General features: G+C 38.9%; 1 protein-coding gene across 3 annotated transcripts in view; it reads left to right on the forward strand.

The window, feature by feature from the left end:
* mapre2 (microtubule-associated protein, RP/EB family, member 2) overlaps positions 1-17,668 on the forward strand; it is a 124,550-nt gene extending 106,882 nt beyond the window's left edge. For all 3 annotated transcript variants that reach the window (XM_072570484.1, XM_072570485.1, XM_072570483.1), the window contains exons 4-7: positions 7,032-7,239; positions 10,702-10,841; positions 16,754-16,906; positions 16,985-17,668. In XM_072570484.1, the coding sequence (XP_072426585.1) occupies positions 7,032-7,239; positions 10,702-10,841; positions 16,754-16,906; positions 16,985-17,056 (573 nt within the window). In that variant the 3' untranslated portion in view covers positions 17,057-17,668. The remainder of the gene's footprint in view (positions 1-7,031; positions 7,240-10,701; positions 10,842-16,753; positions 16,907-16,984) is intronic.
* Positions 17,669-20,277: the final 2,609 nt, after the last annotated feature.

Consider the following 20,277-nt stretch of genomic DNA (forward strand, 5'->3'; position numbering starts at 1 on the left):
CCCTGCCCCCTTTGCTGGGTCCAAGATTGGACATTGACTGAACACTGTGAACTCCATCTACAAATGTAGACTAACTCAACAGTGTTTATTGGACAGCCTTTGGGAGATGCATTTGAGGCCTGATAAATTCAGGTGGACTGGGATAATTGGCTTTAAGTGGTTCATGTATGAGCCGAATTGGAACCCCTGCTGCTAATGGGTGGGATTCCTACCAATGACTGTATTGGGAATAATTTTCCCAAAACTGAGCCTTGATTATCCCAGCTATATGTCCGTCATGGCCAAATGTAACAGTTTCTACTCAATTTTGTCTGTTATTTTAAGGAATAAATGTTCAACTTAGTGGAGGCAATCAGATGGTTGTCAGAAACATTTTGAAACTATTTAATTTTTTATCTTTAGTATTGATGGCTGTATTCTTGATATTTTGTCTTTAGTCATTTTGTTGCAGTGTGAGATTTGCTAATTAATGTGCTTTCTTGTTCATTTTGGAATTTGCTTCCATGTTATCTGAAAGTTTTAGCCAGTGTGACGAATAGAACTAATTTTTGTACCTTTGTGCTGTTTTGCTCATTTCAAAATTGCTATTTTAACATCCATTCAAAATCATAAGCTAGAATTATGCACTTTTACACTCTGCGTTTCATTTAATTGAAAAGCTACAATTTACATGTTCCAAATGTCAGCCATTAATGTCATATAATTAGGGTGTTCAGTATGGTCTCCATGTTAAACTTATAAAAAAAACTTTGAATTATTGGAGAAGTTGTAGAACCTTTATAACTGATTCAGGAATTAGGGTTGAATTATTAAAATTTTGGCTCAGGAGTTGATTTATTGTTTCCCTGGAAACACTCCATACAAGTTAATCCATATAATTTGGGAGACATGAGCTTTGCCTATCCTGAATCGCCCTTGAAACACGTGGAGTGAGCATATTGAACAAATGTAATGTAGGTGCAATGTAATGCTGTTAAGGATTTTAACCCAGCAACAATGAAGGTATGGTTTCATAATCAGGATGGTGATTGGCTTGGAGAAGAATTAGCAGGTGGTAGTATTCCCATATATCTGCTGCTCATGCCCTTCTAGATAGTAGTGGATTCATGACTACCAAGGGAATAAAAGATAATCAGGAATGTGAATGCATGTAGTGCTGAGGTTAAAATCAGCTCAGCTGTGATTGTAATGAATGGTGGAGCAGGCTTGAAGGGCCAAGTGTCCACCTGTTGTTCCTTATTCATGTAGGTTTAGGAGGTGTTTAAGGAGCCTTAGTGAATTTCTGCAGCACATCTTGTAGATTGTAGCAGTAACATATGCTGTGTATCACTCGTGGAGGTGGGGGAATATTTTTGGACATCAGGTTTGACCTGGATCGTGTAAACTACTTGTATCTTTGAAGCTGCTCTTATCCGAAAAAGTAGAGAACACTCCTTCACACTCTTAACTTGTTCCTTGTAGACGATAAGCTTTTGGAATCTACAGGAGGTAAGTTAATTGTTACAGGATTCCTCGTCTCTGACCTGATCTGTAGTCACATGCAGTTCCTGGTTCGTGGTAGCCCTGGGATGTTGTTATTTAGGAATGGTAAAGCCATTGAATGTAAAACAGTGTTGGTTGGACTTCGTGTTGTTAGAAATGATCAATGCCTGCCACTGGCATGTTGTGAATTTTGTCACTTTTGCGTCCAAGCCTGGATATTGTCCAGATCTTTCTGCTTTTGGGCACAGACTGCTTCAATATCTCTTGTCACCAGAATACAATCTTCAACAAACCTCCCTCCTTCTGACCTTACTGATTGATGGAGGGAAGGTCATTGAAGCTGATGGGGCCTAGGACAATACCTTGAGGAACACTGAAGAAATGTTGTGGAGCTGAGATGACTGACCTCCAGCAACTATAATCATTTTGCTTTGTGTTTTATGCCTCCAACCAATGGAATGCTATCCCCACTCCCATTTCCTATTGACTCCAGTTTCATTCAGGCTCCTTGATTCCATTCTCAGTCAAGTGCTATTTTGTTGTTGAAGGCAGTCATTCTTACCTCTCTTCTGGAATTCAGCTCTTTTGTCCTTGCTTAAACTAAGATTATATTTGAAGTCTGTGTGGCTTGGTAGAATATAAACAGACTGTTTTGTTAACAGATTATTGCTAAGCAGGTGATGTTTGATAGCATAATTTGAAGACCCTTTCCATCACTTTACTGATTTTGAGTTGACTGTAATGTTAATAGGGCTGGTTGGATTTGTCCTGCTTTTTACATACTGGACATACTTGAGCAATTTTCCTCAATGTTGGGTAGGTGCCAGTGTTATACATGTAGCAGACCATGCAGATGGAAGCATCCCATTTCTGCTAATGTTGATGGACCTTTCCACTTTTTAAATCCAGTTTATCAAGTGTCTGTTCAATTTTACTTGGTGTTCTTAAGTCAGGATACATATTTGCCTTAATGGCCAGTAAGATTACATTTGAGTTTGGGGTTGAACAGGTGCCTGATTGTTGGTCGTCCTGTGTCACTTGGGACGTTTCTATCTTGACCAGCTATAGAAAAATCAGTGATGTGATCACTAGATTGTGCTGTAACCTATATAGAGAACCATTGAATTTACTGTCTCTGAGCTATAATGTGGAGGCGCTGGTGTTGGACTGGGGTGGAGAAAGTTAGAAGACATATTTGAACAGGTTTACTTAAAAATACAAGTTTTTAGAGCATAGGCCCTTCATTGTGTGACTTCTGATTTTATGTCTGAGCTGGTGGAGAATGCCTTGCCAGTTTTTCCTCCTGAAGGTTCAGTGGCTTTCTCCTCTGAGGAGGAGCTGATGTGCTCAGGTGCTGCCTTTTTCAGACAGTTTGTGTGGATGTCGTTGGTGCCTGTGTAAGAAAACATACCATTAGTGCATTCCCAAATAAATTGTCTCTATCCTCTTGAGCCATCTTCCAGGATCATTGATTCATAGAGAATGAGGAATCAAATGGTGGCAGCTCTCTTGAACCTGTTGTCTGACAGTTTCACCCACAATGAGGCAAAAAGAGTAAAGTGAGACCTTAAATAGATGAAAGAGCTGTTCATGGTGATGGAGAACAGGAGAGGTGGCAGTGTTCAGTGAATAGGAAGCACAGAGGGTAGCATGGGTTTTTGTTGCGGGAGGATGAGGTAGATGAGAGTTGAGTGGAAATATTGCTTGCAATTGTGATGTAGATTGATAGCCTTGGTGACTCTTTTGTACAGTGGCAGACTTGGAGGAAAGGTGAGGCTGTAGGCAGAAAAATGTTGCATGTTGCCTTGCAGAGCAGAGACTGTCCATTGGCGGTCTTCCTGCTGAGAGTTTTGTGGGAGAAATGAGAGAGATTTGGGTTGTTATCTGTGTCCAGGCTGACTAGGTCTGGAGGTAGATATCCTTTGTTGATCTGCAGGATAGAAATGCCCACTATTCTGTCCACCAGTTCCTCTATTTACCTGTCCAAAAAATAAGATGTGAACTTTCTGGGCCACATATTCCTCGATAATGATCGAGCAGCACAATGTGATGGGAGGTTCCTAGCTTGCAGAATCTGAAGTGCAGTGGAGCTGGAATTTCAAGATCGTACCAGCAGTGTGAAAGGCAACAAGAAGCACCTCAGCCACTCTGACTGTATGACTCATACAGAGGTGCCACAGAAGTTAGTTGCATAACTAATGAGCTGAAAAGTGGATGATATAATGATAAAAATCGGCATGGACAATGTCTGACTGCCTACCATGAATCTCCTTGAAAATGACATTTTGTCCAACACGCCTATTGTGTCTGCCTATTCTGTCCTCACTACTCATGCGTTTCAACACTTCTGTCAAATCCCTTATTAAACCTGTCAAAGAAGAACAGCCTCAGCTTCTTGAATTTATATATATTTTTATAAATTCATTCAAGGGATGGGTGTGTCGCTAGCTAGATCAACATTTAAATAGAATCCTTACAGTGTGGAACAGGCCATTTGGCCCAACAAGTCCACATTGACCCTCCAAAGAGTATCCCACCCAGACAAATCCCCCTGCCCTATGACTTTACATTTTCCATGAATGATGCACCTAACCTACACATCCTTTTATCACTATGGGCAATTCAGCATGGCTAATTCACCTAACCTGCACATATTTGGAATGTGGGCAGAAACCAGAGCATCTAGAGGAACCCATGCAGACACAGGGAGAATGTGCAAACTCCTACACAGACAGTTGCCCAAGGCTGGAATCAAACCCAGCCTTGGAAGCAGAATGTACTGGGAAAAAATTAGTCTGGCAGCATCTATGGAAAGATAAACAGAGCTAATGTTTTGAGTGCCATGAGTTGTCTTTGGAACTTTGTATCTGTGCTGCCACTTTATTCTGTGAATCTATTTTACCTAATCACTCTGTTCAGATATGTAGGTACTCCCCTCTGAAGCAGGTGGGACTTTATTCCAGGGAAAGACACTTCCACTACACTACAAAGAAGCCTGTTGTTTGGCACTTTATGAAATGTCTGTTGGAAGTCCATGATTAACACATGAAGCTTTCGAGCAATAACTCTCTCTTAACTTCATCAAAAAAACTCACTAGTTCAGCACTATTTGCATTTTAAAACATTAAACTAAACTAAAGACCTGCAGCTGCTAGAGATCTAACACAAATTGCTGGAGAGATTCCGCAGGTCTGACAGCAACTGTGAAGAGAAAATGAGTTACTATTTCAAGTCCATTGACGACTTCAGAAGTCCTGAAGAAATGTTTTTCTGTAATCTCCATTCTTTTAACAGAATTCTGCTCATGACTTCAGCTAAGCCTAACTCCAACTAAATTCAATGGTTTCTTAATTCTTTAGAAATGTACAGCACGGAAACGGACCCTTCGGTCCATCTTGTCCATGCCGGCCAGATATCCTAAACTAATCCAGTCCCATTTGCCAGTACTTGGCCCATATCCCTCGAAACCCTTTCTATTCATGTCCCTGATCCAGGTGTCTTTTAAATGTTGTAATTGCATCCAGATGATGTGTTTTAATTGGATGTTCACCTGGTGCCTATTTGTATATATTTGTGATTGACATGGCAGAAAAGACTGACAAAGGCTTTTTAGTTGTCCAGTATATAAAAAGTGTTTCTGTTAATAAAGACAATGCTCCAGTATTTAAACCTTTCTTTTGGCTATCCAACTTTGAATTTTCTCCTCTTCACCAAAAACCAAGAATCTTAGCAATCTGTCCCTTGAGAGATTTTACATGTGCTTTCAGTACTATTTGCGTTGCTTACCTTGCCAGAAATACTTAACTTTACAATGTAGAAAATGCATAAAGAGCTACTGGATGGTGATCGTTGTGGAACCGACATGATTGTACATGTGTACTACCTTTACCTAGGGCAAAGGAGAAATGCAGCATACTTTGGGAAGCTTCAAGTTGTGTGGGGAGGTGCCTCCATGGTAGAAATCAATATTGATGTTATTTCATTAAGTGCTTCCTGTCAGTATGAAATTATGAAATCTAGCATTTGGAAATCCAGAAATTAAATGGGAAAACATTCTGTTTGAATTACTGTACAGCAGTTAGCGCATTCATCCATGAAATTCCCCAAAGGTTTTCAATGATTATTTTAATATATTTATATTCTTTAAACCACCAGGAAAAATCTCAAAAGCTGCTTCAAAAAATAAGAAATTGTACTCCAAAACAAGCCACTAATATTTATTGTACTTTCCACAGTATTTGTTTTAGAAGATAGCTGTTTGAGTTAACTTCAGAAAGTTCTCATCAGCTGGATGTGAGCCCATCATTCACTGATGACTGAGACCACTCGCATCTTATCTTGTTACAACAGACATTTTCAAAACAGCAATAACATTATTTTATTAACAATTTGCTGATTACAAACCAGTGCAGTAGAATCCTCCACAACTTGTAATATTGTGGTTTTAGCAGAGAGGACATGCACTGATTTTTTTTGTTTGTCAGCAGCCCTTTAGGAATTCCTGATGAAGGGCTTATGCCAGAAATGTTGACTCTCCTGTACCTTAGATGCTGCCTGACCTGCAGTGCTTTTCCAGCATCACACTTCTTGACTCTCCAGCATCTACAGTCCTCACTTTCTCTCAGCTAGATGTATCAAGCCAATCAAAGCAAAATGTAATTTTTATTATTCCCTAATTCTGATCTATTAGTAGTATAACATTTTAGAAAATTCTATAATGCACACTAACGCTTGGCTTCTTTTAATAAAAGACAGATGAACTTTTTGAGAGGATTTATTTTAGTCCGTGATGGCTGATTTAGTTGTTTGTTCTAAATTCTTGCTATTGTCAATTCATTTAAATTTCTGAAACATTTGGCCTTCGAATAATCCTTTCTAAAGTATTCAAAAAGGTTATTCAGATTTGGTTTTCTAATTCATATATCATGATCCCAGTTTACCCAGGTCGGGGGAAAAAAAATCCACGACTATGCAGAATACAACAGCAAATTATTTTTGTAATTTTTTTTGCGCAATATTCTGAAAAAAAATCCTTTGCCGTATCATAGGAAAGCAACTTTCCATGAAAGCAAAGGAAGAACATGCATTTTTCAAACTTCTTTATGATCTCCCAAAGAGCTTAACAGAGCATGACACACACTTGAAGTCTCGTCATTATATGTAAATGTTATTTTTGTATTGAAATGTGATCTCTTTCTGCAAACTTGATCTTGCACTCTTATATTCTCCTTCTAACACTCTCTCTTTATGGTTTAGATTTTTGATGTGTCCGTCTAGAAGCACTTTATTTTCTTCTAAAATAAACTAGTTTGTTGTGTTTATATATTTCTGTGAAAGATGAAAAATATGCAGCTATATCTTGGTTTATTCCAATTGTGAATTTTTTTGAATTTTGCTATGCGATCGTTGTGCTATTTAATTTTGTGTATCTTCTGCAATGTTAGATATGAATTTAGTATTCTGTATAAATAACCAAATCCTATGTTTTCTGACATTGATAAGACTGTTTCTATGCTATCAAATGAAATTGTACATTTATCTTTGTTTAGGTTATTCCAGTAGAGCGTTTGGTTAAAGGTCGCTTTCAGGATAACTTAGAATTCATTCAGTGGTTCAAAAAGTTTTTTGATGCAAATTACGATGGTAAAGAATATGACCCTGTGCTTGCTCGGCAAGGTCAAGATGCTATTCCACCACCTAATCCTGGAGAACAGATTTTTAATTTGCCAAAGAAGGCAGTAAGTTCTCCAAGTGCAGGTAATTGTATTCCATGTTTGTATTTTATAGTTTGTCATATTTACATTTATACTGTCACCTCTGCTTTTTCTTTTGTTTGTGCTATCTTGATAATTAATGTTTTCAGTCGTCTTCTAATTTCAGCCTTTCTGTAATAATCTTTCAGTTGAACTCCTTATCCCAGGTGTCCGTGGGTGGTTGCCTTTTCCTGTTCTTCAGCTTTGTCATAGCTCTCAATGACATCTTCTGCAAAGATGTATGCACAAATACAGTTACGACCACTATCCCTCTGCTGTCATCAAAATTGTGAAAAATATGAGTCAGATTTCCTATAGCAAACACTAAAACTGATGTTGTCAAGAATAAAACACATGCACACCTTCAGCATTAAGTTTTTTTTTGCCTGCTGCCAATGAGCCTTGTGGTGGGCAATTTTGCTGTTCTTTTCAATCTTGAACTTGACTTTGTATTTCACACATGATCCATGAGAGAGATTACCATCTTCTGCCCTGTATCAGTGCCCACTGAGACTTCAACTCCCTCTCCCCAGTAGACATTGCTGAACCACTTATGTCCTTTGTCTTGTAGATTGATTTCTCATATGTCTTTATTTTGTGTAGCTTCTTCCTTCCTGTGCTCTTTCCATTCCAGTCTAGGGAAAAAAATCTAACAAAAACCTTATCTTTAAACTTGACTTCAATATAGGAATGTTCATTCATTTACAATATTTATGATGCACGTTTTTTTTTGTGTGATAAAATGTCCCAAGGCAGGTGCTTAATAGGAACATTAAGCATCACAACTTACTTGTAGGCTACCTGCGGTGGTATCGGAGCATATAATCAAATACATGACCAGCCAAGTAGACTTTTAAAAGAACCACTTAAAAGTGGAATTTGAAAACAAGAATGAGAAGTTGGAAATTGAGGCATTGCTTAACCAGTATAAATTGATCAACACTGGAGTGGTGGGTGAGCATCATGCAATTTAGAACGCTGGCAGAAAGTTTGTGTTTTTTAGGATAAAATGTGGGTGACCATCAAGACACATGATGGACCATTTATCTTTTGAAAGCAGAATGAGAGTTGCAGCAAGTGATGAGCTGAGGCAGGTGCAAACTTGGGCCGTGTTGTATATGCTTTACTGCTTGGTCTTGGTGATGGTGTGTATATGTGGTCAGAAGCTAATCTCAGTCAAATCTGGCACCACGGTCATGAGCTGTCTATCTGATTTGAGTCTTAAACAATTACAGGAAGAAGGATGGAGTTGATGAGTAGTCATGGGAGCTGAAGGCAATGACTATGTTCTTCCTCATTGGAAGAAATGTCTGCTCATCTCGTACCTAATGTCAAGCGATCAGTCCGATAATGTTAAGATAGGTGGTAATGTTAGACCTACTGTTGTCAGTGTACATGTGAAAATTGATGCAGTGTTTTAAGATTGTCACTGTCACTGATTAGCGGCTTGTAGTTGAGGTGGTAAAGATAGATCCTTAGGAGATACCAGCAATTTCACAATGTGAGAGCAGAAAGACAAACCACTGCAAGTGATTCTCTGCTACAATTAGATAAAAGGAAAGGTGTTTGCAGACCCACCCACCTTAGACTGTTTGATAAGAATGTTCTATTCAATAGTGTGAAAGACTATCGATAGTTTAAAAAGGATAAGGCCAGTCCCACAGGCTGTCATTTGTAACTTTAAGGGCCATTTTGGTACTATCAGAGTTTGGAATCCAATTGGAGAGATTCAGGCTTGGGATTCTAGAAAATGTATTCTCAATACCTACCTGTCTGTGTGTTTTTGACATGCTTAAGGAATAGTTAATGGGCAATGTTTCAAGATCGGTTTTTCACTAGGATAGTTTTACTAGATCAATTTTTTGGGTATAAAAGGGAGCAAGTTGAAGGCGTTTTCAGGATGCGGCATAAGTTTATTTATGAGCAATCCACTGCCATTCTTAATAGATGGAAGATAATCAGTGCAACTCAACCTCCAGCTAATTTCATAATAACTGGAACTGCAGCAGCTTTAAAGTGTCTCCAACTAACTTGATCTTGAACAGCAGTTTGAAACGCAAGTGTTGTGTATCTGAAGTAAAAAGACCAAAATGAGATTCTATCCCATTATCTTTATGGTTATTCAATAAATTTTCTTAATGAATTTGACTTTATTAAAGCCATGAAGTTAGATGAAGTGTTATGGCAATTAAGTCAGTAAAGTTGGCTCTTGACCTGCATTTGACTTCAACAAATTTGTAACAATGTATGGATTAATGCTCTTGTGCCTTTTTAAATATTAAACTGCAGTTTGGTACAATCACACTAAATGTTCCCCAAATCTTAAGTTGGCACTTCCTTACTTCTGTAGTTTCTTCTAATAGAATTCTTCCTGGAATGTGAATGGTAAACTACTAGTTCTTTTCTACATACTTATAAAATTCATCAACTGAATTAAGAATCTTGTTGCCATATTTCTTCCCCTCTGTCCTTTTACCATTAGCTTGGAATTGGCTTCTGGTTCTGCCAGCTTTTCATTTAGTTACTAACTTTGCATCGATTCATGTGCATTTTTTTTTTACAAATACTAAATATTTAACAAGTTAACATTGTATATCCAATCATTTTTGTTGATATCCTTTATATACTCAGAGGGTTTATAGAGCATGCAGTTAAGAGAAAAGGTGTCCTTCTGATTTTACTGATTGAATGCAACATGTTAAAATTGTGCAAAGAATAGAAGTATATAGTTAAATGCAACTTGCCACCAAATATCAATAAGAAACTCAACTTACTACCAAGCAGTTGTCATTTTTTTTTATAAATAAGCATTTAATGTTAAACAAAAAAGCTGTATATTTTTCCTGAGTGATCGAAAGTTGGAGAGTCTATTAATGACAACTGAGGAAACCAGATTAATATATATTTCTTAGCTGCATAATGTTAAAGATATCAAAACTAAGTAGATCAGCATTTGGTTTATTTTGTCCCTTGACCAAACATTGTTTAAATAGTTTATAGAAGGGCTAATTTTGAAACGAGAAAGTTAAATGTTTTGTAATCTGCGGCGATAACTAACATTATCGCCAGTTAAATTTTAAAGCAATTTCCAATGTTACAGGTGAAAACCATTGAAAATAATTGAAAGCCTCCTGACATGACTGGGTAACATTTAAAGCACCTTCCATGCAGTTTTTTTGCTTCTGATTTTCAGCTATTTCCTACGATGAAAATAGTTATACGTATGTTAATTTGCAAGAATATCCAAGTTTTCAAATTTAAACTGAGTGCTAATATTTTGGATCTTTAAACACCAGTCACAAATTGGATGCTTTTAATTCCTCATCAGATTAAATGAAAATTGCATTTCTTCCATTACCATCCAGATTACAGAACATGTAAACCTGCATGAAAGTGTGACTTGTTTATAGGAATTTACAGTAACTTAAAAGTTGTTCAGGTGGTTCAATTTGTGCCCAAATGGTAGGTGCTGCTGCTTCAAAAAGCACTCCATCTCCTAAATCAGCGTCAACACCATCTAGGCCAACTTCAGCTCAAGCTAGAAAGGCACCAGGAGCAAAAAGTGGTGGTGATGCAGAATCACATATTGCACAATTGAATGAGCAGGTATGTGGTAGTAAGTCTAAGCTTTCTAGTAATTATCTATTCAGAATTGATGAGTACTATCAAATTGTAGCTGAAGTCTAATCCCGGTTAACATAAATTCATGGTTAAGGATTTTTTTAATTGAATAAAATATTTAGATTCTTTTTCCTCTTTACATTTCCCCTGCCAGACTTTAGATGTATTAAGGCTCGCAGTTCATCATCAGGATTATTGCTGTCCGTCATAATATGCCACCACCCCTCAATCTTGGTATTGATCATGATCCCTCCTGCCTGGGACCCTGTCCAAGTCCATGGCATGATCTTTTGAGACATGTACAATCTGTAGTTGGAGCTACTGTAATTTACAGATAAAGCCAGTTTTAATCACATGGATAAATACAAGTAAAAATTAATAGATTATTAATCTTTAATATATTTTCTTTGATTTTTTAAAAGTTTGGTTTGTCAATTTTATTTTTATGCTGTAGTACCAGTTTCAATCTTTTGAAGCTGCTGGATAATAAGTATAAATGGGCCAAATTGGCAATAATTTATTCTCTTCCTCTAAAGCTATGTTTGCTAATGTCTTTATTAATATATTTAACAAATTAATTAAGTAGGTCTTGATCTAGACTTCTGTGGCATTTAAAAAGGTACTGAATGAATGAAATATTGCAATAAAAGACACTTGAGCAATAGATTACATTTGCTCTGTCTCAATATTGTTTTTCTTTTAACACTTATAATCTGCCTAATTAAAGCAGAATAACTTGTGTAGAACTAATTCCCACATTCAATTTGGAGTTCGTCAGAATATTTAACTCCATAAGTGAGACATAATCAAGATTCTATATGAAAAGAGAGCATGTATACTCATCTGTTTTTGAATGTCTTATAGTAAATGAACACACGTCAGCAAAATGTTTTTAACCAGCATGCCAGAAATTTGTAGTACAATGTACTTGGTTGCTTAACCTGACCACCAAATGCATTAATGGTAATGGATAATCTAATATTACTCAAATAATAATGAGATGGTAATGAAACATCGCCTAATTTGCCTGGACAGTTATGTCACAGGAGTTTAGCTTTCTTGACCACAGAATTGTAGGAGATCTAGGGTAGCCATATAAAGTTTGATCCTTTGGTTACCTGAGGTGGTGAGGTGAGTGACATGTACTAATTTGAGACAATGGCTTACAAGACATGGAGTTGTACTTGGTATGCATGCATTACGTATATTTTGATTCAATGTGTCAATCAGTGTCACTCTGGTTTACAAAGATGCAATCTCATTGGTTAGCACTGCTGCCTCACAGTGCCGGGGACCCGGGTTCAATTGTCTGTGGAATTTGCACATTCTCCCCGTGAATGCGTGGGTTTCCTCCCACACTCCAAAGATGTGCAGGTTAAGTGAATTGGCCATGCTAAATTGCCCATAGTGTTAGGTGCATTTGTCAGAGGTAAATACATGGTAGGGGAATGGGTCTGGGTGGATTACTCTTCGGAGGGTCGGTGTGGACTTGTTGGGCCGAAGGGCCTGTTTCCACATTAGGGAATCTAATCTAATCAATGATCAGGTCAGTAGAAAACAGCTACAAATGTTTTTATTTAAATTTTCACTCCCAAAATTACTGCTTGTGCTGAATAAATAAAGAATAGAACCACCAAGATGTCTCTTATGTAGCATTGTAAGGTAAATCACTTGATTTCTTGAATACTGTTAACATATTTTGGAGGATAGTTGGGAGCCATCTCTTTGAATAAAATTGTAAACCAACTTTGTGATTGTCGAATGTTGGTAACACTGTCATAATACTCTGGCTACTGCTCTGCTTAAGAACAGAGTGTCCAGTGATTTCATGTAAGATAAAAGCAAAATAATACAGGTATTGAAAATACTCAGCAGGTGAGGCTGCATTTATGGATAGAAAACTAGAATTAATTTTTCAGGTCTGTAACCTTTTATCAGAACCATGGGCCCAATCTCAGACATGAAATGTCAAGTAACTCTGGGTGGAATCTTATAGGCTGTGACAGGCTATGGCAAAATGTGTGACAGAATCATGTGGCAATGCCCAGCTTGACATAGAGATCAACTCTTGTTTCACAAGTGGTGTAACGCAGTTCTCACTATGCAGCAGCAAGCTGCCTGTGGATAGAGAGTAACCTATGTTAAACACTGGTTTAACATCCCCAGGCACCTCATTAAATAAACTGGCTCGCACCTTACTAAACTTGTCAACAAACTAGATAAAGCCAATTATAATCGCATACTGATAAATGCAAGTAAAAATTAATAGATGTTGGGAAAACTTAAGGAGATCAGGCTGTGTACCTGGCAGTTTCTGCTCCAAACTACTGCCATCTTGGACACACACATCATCTTGGGGCATGATTCCCAGGCACCACTTGAACACACACTCTTCTGCACAGCATACTAGTAATGTAGTGCAGGGCATCCCAGCCACTTGAATCCCAACACTGCAATTTGGACAGGCACTCAGCTTGCAGATTGCACGACACTGCATCTCAGGATTGTTTGCTTGTTCTTTTTGGCACTAGGTCAGTTAGTACCTACTCACTTGCTCATCGGATCCCTGCCTTGCTGTGTCCATCAGTGAAGTCACAGAAATGGGCAGCATGCATCATTGCCAGCAGCCTTCACTCTAGTGGGTGCACATCTTGCTCGATGGCATTGCGCTACAGCAATTTCACATCTTCCCATGTCATTAGTTTACAGAGCAAATGCACTGAATGTGTAGGAAGCAGAGAGCTATGTATTTAACTCTTAAGGGATGTAGTTATCACTGAAGTCCATTGTGACATCTGTTGGTAAAGGATACAGGCATTTTAAGTTAAGGGAAGCATCCCAAATCAGTCAAGGACATTGGTCACAGGCATCTGGTCAGGGAGGTGATCTTGGACAGGGAATTTGTGTCTGTGCAGTCCAGAGAGTGGGCTACAGTCAGTCCACTGTGGCAAGTTTGGGTGTAGGGCTAATGCAGTTGGGAAGATATGTTGGAGCCATGGTCAATCTGTTGGCTTGGCCCACAGAAACTAAGGGGGAAGAAAGTGGGTCAGTAGGTATGGCCATTGTTATGACACTGGGCCTCGGCAGCTTTCAGTTTTTGGAACTGGGAGCCACAGATGTTGGACAAAAGTGCAATACAGTTGTGAAGGAGGCAGCAAAAAAATTTTAAGGTGACTACTTCAAAGCTTGTCTGGGAAAGATGTAATGCTGGTAGTGATTCTCGGCCAGAAGCAACCTGGCATCTGTGGGGAAGAGGTACAGTTAATGAGCATTTGAAATCTGCATCTCATGCCAGGGTCTGGGTGAGAAGGGTAGGTAGATGTGGTAGAATTGAGTTGTGACATTGGCAAGTCTGAATCCTTTGAATTGGCTAACATGAAAGGGATGTGAATATGTGGGGACTAACTGACAGGATCACGCTGGAAAGTGCTAGCAGGTGATCACTCACTGTTTTTTTCCATTGTGCACTTTTGATTCCAGCATAATAGGAAGAAAAAGGTTGTGACCACACCAGAGTGGGCAGAATAATTTCTTCCTCTGTGGAAGGGGATTCACTGATTGATAGAACATAGTACAGTATAGGAACAGAGCTTTGGCTCACAATGTCTGTGCTGACCATGATGCCATTCTAAACTAAACCCATCTGTCTCCCATGGTCTGTATCTCTCTTCCCTGCCTGTTCATGTCAATCTAAATGCCTCTTAAACATTGCCAACATTTTTGTATGTTGTTTTGCTTACAAAAAAGCCACCTTCAGCCATTTCACTAAAGTGTCTGTGTCGTATGTTTCCTCCTTTCTCTCCCTCTCACTACATCTCCGTGCACTCCCTTGTTCCATAGTTGGAGTGGCGGAACCTGTTGTTTTTTGCTTTGGAGGTTTGGTGAGATTACTCCAGGGCAACTTGTCGAGATGGGTGAGACAATGTTGACCCTCCTTGGTTTGAACTTCCAATGGTTGGATGGTGACAGAGTGTAAATGGAAAACCTGTCCTCTGCATTGTCTTGAGTGCAGGTCAAGGAGCCTGTGTGGTTCCACCTCCTGTCACTGCACTGCTTCCATGTGAGGAAGGGTCAAGGACTTCAGTCAAGGTTCCCTGCCCAGTGTTGCCATGTCTTCAGTACTTGGGACCAGTGCATGGGATGATGGAGTGAAAGTGTTCATAGTTTTCCAGCAGCCTACGTAGCTAGACCTGGCTCTCCATGGCAGCCACCAGCTTGTTCATGGAGAAAGACTGTCACAAGATTCCTAGCAGAGATGCAGCCAATGAGGATATTACATCCCATATGCCTATATGCTGCTGCTGCTCTCTAATGTGTATTTGGATGAATTCCCTGATTGCCATAACCACAGGATCATCTGCTTGGGGCTGGTCTGTAGCAGTGTCGGATTGTTGGCTCTCTGGGACTTTTCTTCTGCAGCCAGGTGTGGAACTCTTCTGGTGATTTGCACCCCAAATTATAAACACCCACTTGCTTTGTCTATACTGACATGTCTGTATCTTGACTGGTGAGCAGTAAAGGAGACAGCCTTGCCAGCTCTTCCTCTGAGGCCTCTATCCGCTTGTTCTCAGAGGTCCAGGAGGATTGTCTGCTTCTCTGTCGATGTTCAGCTAACCTCTCAACATGTAAGACAAAAGAAACCAGATGTCACGGCCAGTAGTTGGATGTGTTGCTCATTGAGTAATAACCGAAGACTGGCAGTGGCATGCAGAGTGATACTTACTGTTTTGGAAGAACACTGATGTCTTGGTCTTCTGCAAGGGCCAGGAGTCTGTCTTGTAGGGATGAAGGTACTGATGTTGGGAACCTGCCCCACCCATACAACCCCTCTGTGCTCTGTTATGGACCGTCTTCTGTTATAATGGGGGGGAGGCGGGGGGGGAAAAGCTCGATGACAATGGTACAACTACTTTGCATATGTGGAAAAGGTAGTGAGGTGTACTGATGAAGTCAGGTGTCAGTAGGGAAAACATGCGGGATTATTGGTGTGGAAGACTGAGGGGAAGAGAGTGGGTTAGAGAATGTGTTGCAGGCAACACTGAAGGTGAGGGGGCATTTCATGATGGAAGGTGCAGTGGCAGAGAGAAGAGTGTGACACTTACCCTGAAGGGGCAGTAAAGGTCATGTGCATTTTTTCTGAATTACTGGCCATTCGTCTGCATTCGAGAGACCTCACTAACATAGGTGACTTCAAACCAGGTTGACTGTGTGTACTGGTATGGCCTCCTCTTCCCAGTCTCTTGGGAAGAGGAACTTCTCTTCACCCATACACCAGGTCTTCCACTCCCAGTCAGAGAAATGCAGTGGCTCCTTCACTGTCATCTTCTGGTTCTGTCTGTCAGTGAGCAGGGTAGCTTTGGAGTGCCAGTGCTAGTCTGGATGTATTGTGATAGGATGAAAATTGGACCTCCTGGCTGTAGGTTTTTAGTGGGTAATTAAAGTTGGAGTTTTAGTAAGATAGTATGAGAACACTCACTGGCCCTTTCAGTGGAAAAACTTTGCCAGTTCTCTGTTTCTCTCTATGGATGCTGCCTGACCTGCAGAATATCTTCATATGAGCTTAGTCTGGGTAACATTTAGCACGTAGAGGCTAGAATGGATTGTGGCACCACATCTCCAGGCAACAATACAATCCACAATATATGTTGTAATACATTTCAATCTTTTGGGTTCTTCTATACTAGAAATTCAATAATGATAAAATATTTTAGTTCCCTTTCAGAGAGATTTGTTGGCCCTTGATGTGGCGAGAACAAACTTCTTCAATTTAGTAATGCTGAATGTGTCTTGAAAATTAGTTAGAATACTTTTCAAGAAAGTTTCTATTTGCAGTTAAACATTCCTGAGACTCTTTGCAATACAATTTTTGAATAACTTTTATTTTCCCAATTGAGCAGGTGAGTTCATTAAAACTCGCACTGGAAGGAGTTGAGAAGGAAAGGGACTTCTACTTTGGAAAACTGAGAGAAATTGAATTGATTTGCCAAGAACATGGGCAGGAGAATATTGACCTTGTTCAGCGACTTATGGATGTGCTATATGCTACAGATGTATGTATGGTTTTTATTATTTATTTATGATATTATGTAGAAATACTGTATATTAATGTATTTATTTTTAATTTGCAGGAAGGATTTGCAGTGCCAGATGAAGTTCAGGTTCAGGGTGAAGAACTGACTCAGGAGCCAGAAGAGTATTAGCTGGCAACACGAGCATTCACTTCAGAATGAAGAGTACACAGGACTTCATGAAATGAATTGCTTCAGATTGAACATTAGCCTTTTATCTTCCATACTCTGCAACAGCAAAGTACTGTATTCCATACCCATTATCTTACCACCATGCATTTATAACAATTATGTTTCTTTACTGAAAACGTGGTAATTTTGGGACTAAATTAACCATTTGCGTTATGGCTTATGAGAAGTATAGTTTGACAAAACAGTTGATTTCAAAAGTTCCATATCCATCAACAAAGGTTTATCAAGTATGTTTGATGAGCAAAGATGCAGTATTAGAAATTTATACTCGCCATGTTTATTTTCCTTTAAACCTGCTACGTGGGGAGTAACCCATCAATTGCATTCTGCACATTATACAGGCAATGAGTGTGAACTTATTTGTATATGAAAACAGTTTGAGGAACGGATTCTAAATTACGTGTAAAGAAAGTCTTATTAAGCTGTAATTCACTTGTTTTGAAAATTATCCACAATTTGTCGCATGATGGGGTAGATTTGTTTCCAAAGCGTAAATAATTGCTATTACTTTTATCTTTCTACTTATTTAATAATAAATTTGTTGTGTGTTTATATTTGTGGTCTGTGTATAAAGGTCTTTATAAGGAAACTATTAATGCACTGATATAATGCACATAGAAAATCAAATTCATCAGGAGTTCCAGTGTTTAAAATCATCAAAGAATATTTTGACAGTTCTATAGTATTCACATATAAGCAGATGGATAATGAATACAATAATACTGTAGGTCTGAGGTTGGATATTATGATCTAGGAACTGCATCAACACCAACAAAGATACAAGTTCAGATGACAATCTGGGATATCGTGCATATCAACCTTCCCTTGATTTAAAATATATTACTGGGCATGGATTAATTAGAGTAATAATTATTGCACTGATGCATCCACTTGGCTAATCTGGAAATTCAAACAGAAAATCAGAGTCCTTCCTGCACTTATCATGTCAACTAGCGAATAAGCTCAATTTGTTAGCAGTAAATGTAGATCTTTATTTACTGAAGGGAATAGTATGGATATTAAAAGGAACAACATATTATTCATGCAAATGAAAATCATACTTGGGATGTACGAGTAGAGAAAGGGAAAACAATGTTTCAACTAGTCAGCAAAGTCAAAACCTGCTAAATATGTACATTTGTACTCATTTGTCTGATCTGAATACATGGTTTCTGTATAAGAAGAAATTCATACCTTACCATTAGTTTATACTCATATTTGTATCTTGGTTTCGTTGGTATCTTGGAACATTCTTCTCTCGAATTTTTATATAACAAAACTTGCAATAGATTAGCAAACTTAACAAGGCTCCTTCTAATGTATCCCCTATTTATAAATGTAAGTTGTTCCGATTTACCTATTCCAATTGTAGAATTGTTCCTGTAGCGCACTCTTTTCAAGCAGCTTTTAATTGGTGGCACTATACTACTAGTGTCAGTCACTCAGTCTTATTTCAAACGCATTGTATCTGTCCCTTTCTACTGCATGCATTCATCTGATCATAGGCCTTCATCATCATCTTCTTTCTCGTAGTCTTGTCTCACCATATATCCTCCCTGTCTTCACAACATGTTATCATACCATTCTCAACTGCTTCAACATTTGTGTCATCTTCACCAATTTTGGTCCTTGCTCGCTCGTGGGATTGTTGTCTCCACATCAGCCCTTATCAAGATCCTTTCCAAGGTTTTTAGGATGCCGATGAGATCATCCCCTTGTCTTTTTCAAACACAAGTACAAAGACTGGGGAACTGTGGACGCTTCTCCGAGTGCAGTCTAACAGAGGGGGATATGGAGACTAGGGAATTGTATGTAGTGCTACGAGTGTGGCCTAATTAAGGGGGTTACAGGACTGGGGAACTGGTTTTCCCCCCCATAGAAAGGATGTTGTGAAACTTGAAAAGGGTTCAGAAAAGATTTACAAGGATGTTGCCAGGCTTTAGAGGTTTGAGCTATAGGGAAAGGCTGAATAGTCTGGGGCTGTTTTCTCTGTCATGTCAGGGTGAGGGGCATCCTTATAGAAGTCTAAAAAGTCATGAGGAACACAGAGTAAATAGCTAAAGTTTTTTCCCTGGGGTGGCAGAGTTCAGAACTAGAGTACGTACATTTAGGGTAAGGGGGAAAGATATGAAAGGGATCTCAGGGGCAACATTTTCTCACATAGAGTGGTGCATATGTGGTCTGAGCTGCCAGTGGAAGTGGTAGAGGCTGGTACAATTACAACATTTAAAAGGCATCTGGATGTGTATGACTAGGAAGGGTTTGGAGGGATATGGGCCAAGTGCTGATAAATGGGACTAGATTAGGTTATCTGGTCGGCATGGACGAGTTTGTTTCCATGCTGTAAATCTCTATGACTAACCCCTTTATGTTTTGATTTCTGATCTTTTCCTTTCTATCACTTCACTCATCACTTTTAGTATCTGCAACTCATTAGTATCCAGTTCTGCTGTTCCTGATACGCTGAAGTTTCTGAATTATATAATGAGGCTAGTCTCTATCTCGTATTCATTCTTTGTGAGAAAAAGCTATTGCTAAAACTAAAACGTATTTCAGTTTACTCCAACCAGAGCTCATCTGTTTCCTGATTTCTGTACTTCTATCTTTTGCCACCAATGACCCCAGTGACTTGAAATTTAGTTTTTCTAAGTCTTTACCATAGCTTTTACTTTTTCACTTTGATCCTCCCACTTACACCCAAACTGTCAGTACTCAAAAATGCTGTCTTAAAGTACTTTCTCGTTTTCTAGAAATGCGGTCATTCCCACCACAGTTCAAAATCATTCCGGAACAGGATCTGCTGATTCTTGCTGCAATCCGACTTTGGTTTTGAAACACTAATTCTGCTCACGCTGTTTATACTTCTCTGACACTTTTTATGCACATCCTATGGAAATTATTAGTACCTCAGAAGAACTCTGAATTCTAGCAAATCTGTACTCTTCTTCTCAATGTGTATGATCATGAACATTTTCCAAATTTATGGCCTGTTATATTCCTGTTATTGGGAAAATGTTAAAAAGGATTTGGAGATGCTGGTGTTGGAGTGTTGAAGTTAAAAATCTCTCAATACCAGGTTTTAGTCCGACAGGTTTATTTGGAAGCACTAGCTTTTGGAATGCTGCTGCTTCATCAGGTGGTTGTGGTGTATAAGATCTTAA

Source organism: Chiloscyllium punctatum, chromosome 5, assembly GCF_047496795.1.
Source record: "Chiloscyllium punctatum isolate Juve2018m chromosome 5, sChiPun1.3, whole genome shotgun sequence".
NCBI classification, from domain to species: Eukaryota; Metazoa; Chordata; class Chondrichthyes; order Orectolobiformes; family Hemiscylliidae; genus Chiloscyllium; species Chiloscyllium punctatum.